Consider the following 2,142-nt stretch of genomic DNA (forward strand, 5'->3'; position numbering starts at 1 on the left):
CTATAGATGTTTAATAAACATATTTCGAGATGTTGCGCATAAAAGTATGTACGGCTTGTCCACAAACGTGTAAAGGGCTCCTCGTATTTTATTTTTTACGCAAATTAAATTAGCTCCAATTAGATAGAAATGAGAAATACCTAGCGTAGCTTTGTTGAACCTTCAAAGCCAGAAGACAAAAGCGTATATATTACATATCAGGTTAATCAATTTTGAAAATGGCTGCCAAATGAGTGACGTTTTTATAACATTATAAAATTGAGCATTGAGTAGTCTATCATAATATAATTCGATGGTTACATTCAACCTTATTAGAGGGTTTAAATTCTAATAAATCCATGCGTACCTAACAGTTTTTCAGATTTGGTCGAGTGTTTAAATTGATATTAGATATTCACACATTTCTCCTTTGAACTAGTTTAAATGGTAGAAAACGAAAAACATTTAATTGATCAGGCACTTAATTTTGAAAAAAAACATGTTCACAAAGTAACAAAAATATATAATATAATATTAAGATTAATTCAAATAGGTATATCATAAAATTGCCCACCATTTTGATCACACAAGATACAAGGCTTGGCCGAAGATTGTAACCTTTTTAAAAAATTTATCCCCATATTCCTTAATATTAGATATTGGTAGTGGAAATGGGAAATATTTGCATAAAAGTATAATAGAAATACTATATTCTATAATGATATAATTTTAGATGAAGACATATTTATGGTTTGTTTAGACAGATGTTCTGAATTGAATATAATTGCTAGAAATAAAGGTGGTGAAGTTATAGATGGTGATATACTTTCACTCCCTTTTAAATATGAACTATTTGATCATTGCATATGTATTGCAGTACTCCATCATTTATCAACCAAAGTTTTTAATATAGTTATGACCTTATCATAATAATTTAAATATTTTCTAAAGGCACGCAGAATATCAGCTTTACAAGATATAATCAAAGTACTAAAAATTGATGGAACTCTCTTGATTTATGTATGGGCATTTGAGCAAGAAAATTTTAATAAAGATCGAATCCAGGATTTACAAAAGAATGATATAATAAATATTCATGAGATATCAGTTGACAATAGTACAATTGATGAACCACCATCAAACTTAAATATCCATAAAAATAGAACTCAATTTTTAGACAAAGATTTATTAGTACCCTGGAATTTAAATAATAAATGTTTGCCAAATGAGGGACAGAAAATAGATGAAAATATTTATTATAGATTTTATCATGTTTTTACCCAAAATGAGATGCAATCCTTATTGTCAAATATTAATAACATTCAGATAATCGAATCATATTATGATAAAGGAAATTGGGCCTTTATTATTAAAAAAATAAAATTAAATAACAAATTGTGATAATTTGATTTTATATAAATTATACAAGAAAAAGAGAAAAGGCTACATGATTTGCATCTTGCCAATTAATGAAAGCATTTAAATTTAATACTTTCATATCATTCCCAAAAGCTAAATCAACTATTTCAAATTAAACATTTTAAAATATTTTTATGGCCATAAAGTTAAATCTAAATGTCCATAAACAGATGGGATCAGGATACTAAACCATAAACAGATCTATTCAAAAAGAGAAGCAGGTGATGCAGTAGCCCTGGGTTGCCAAAATTAGACTAATAAAGGGGCTGCAAAATTTTGATTCTTCTGTTCTTATTTTATTGATTTTATTTCTCTTTTTGCTGCTTTTAATTTTCCTCCTTTTTTTTACTAATTTTTATTAGGGTTTCATTTACTTAAGTTATTACTGATTTTTGAAGCTTAAATTTATTAAAATTGAATTCTTTGTTATGATCAAAAATTTTAATTATATTCATAAAAAATAGAGCTGTGCTGACAAATCTTTCGCTAATTATTTTTTGATATTACCATAAATATAAACCAATCCTATATTTATATCAGAGAACTGCAGAGGTAATCATTTTTTAAAAATTTTTTTCAATCCAGCTTGGCCAAGGTTTTATAATTTCAGGCCAAGCCTGGGTTGGATTTTTTTTTAAATATAATTTTTATAACTAATATTGACGATTTAAAATGTATGGTTCAGCCTGGGTTCGGCCCCGGTATTTAAAAAAAGTTAAAATATGGGTCAGCTCATGTACTTGA

The 2,142-nt window shown here is 27.0% G+C and overlaps 1 protein-coding gene across 1 annotated transcript; it reads left to right on the plus strand.

Moving 5' to 3' along the window:
• The first annotated feature begins 301 nt into the window (after positions 1–301).
• On the plus strand, positions 302–1,380 carry LOC135930895 (alkylated DNA repair protein alkB homolog 8-like). Its single transcript, XM_065467696.1, has 4 exons — positions 302–489; positions 533–671; positions 713–879; positions 931–1,380. The coding sequence occupies exons 1-4, from the start codon at positions 424–426 to the stop codon at positions 1,378–1,380; spliced, it is 822 nt and encodes a 273-aa protein (XP_065323768.1). The 5' UTR covers positions 302–423.
• The last annotated feature ends 762 nt before the right edge of the window (positions 1,381–2,142 follow it).

Source organism: Gordionus sp. m RMFG-2023, chromosome 1 (genome assembly GCF_954871325.1).
Source record: "Gordionus sp. m RMFG-2023 chromosome 1, tfGorSpeb1-WG-v2, whole genome shotgun sequence".
NCBI classification, from domain to species: domain Eukaryota; kingdom Metazoa; phylum Nematomorpha; class Gordioida; order Chordodea; family Parachordodidae; genus Gordionus; species Gordionus sp. m RMFG-2023.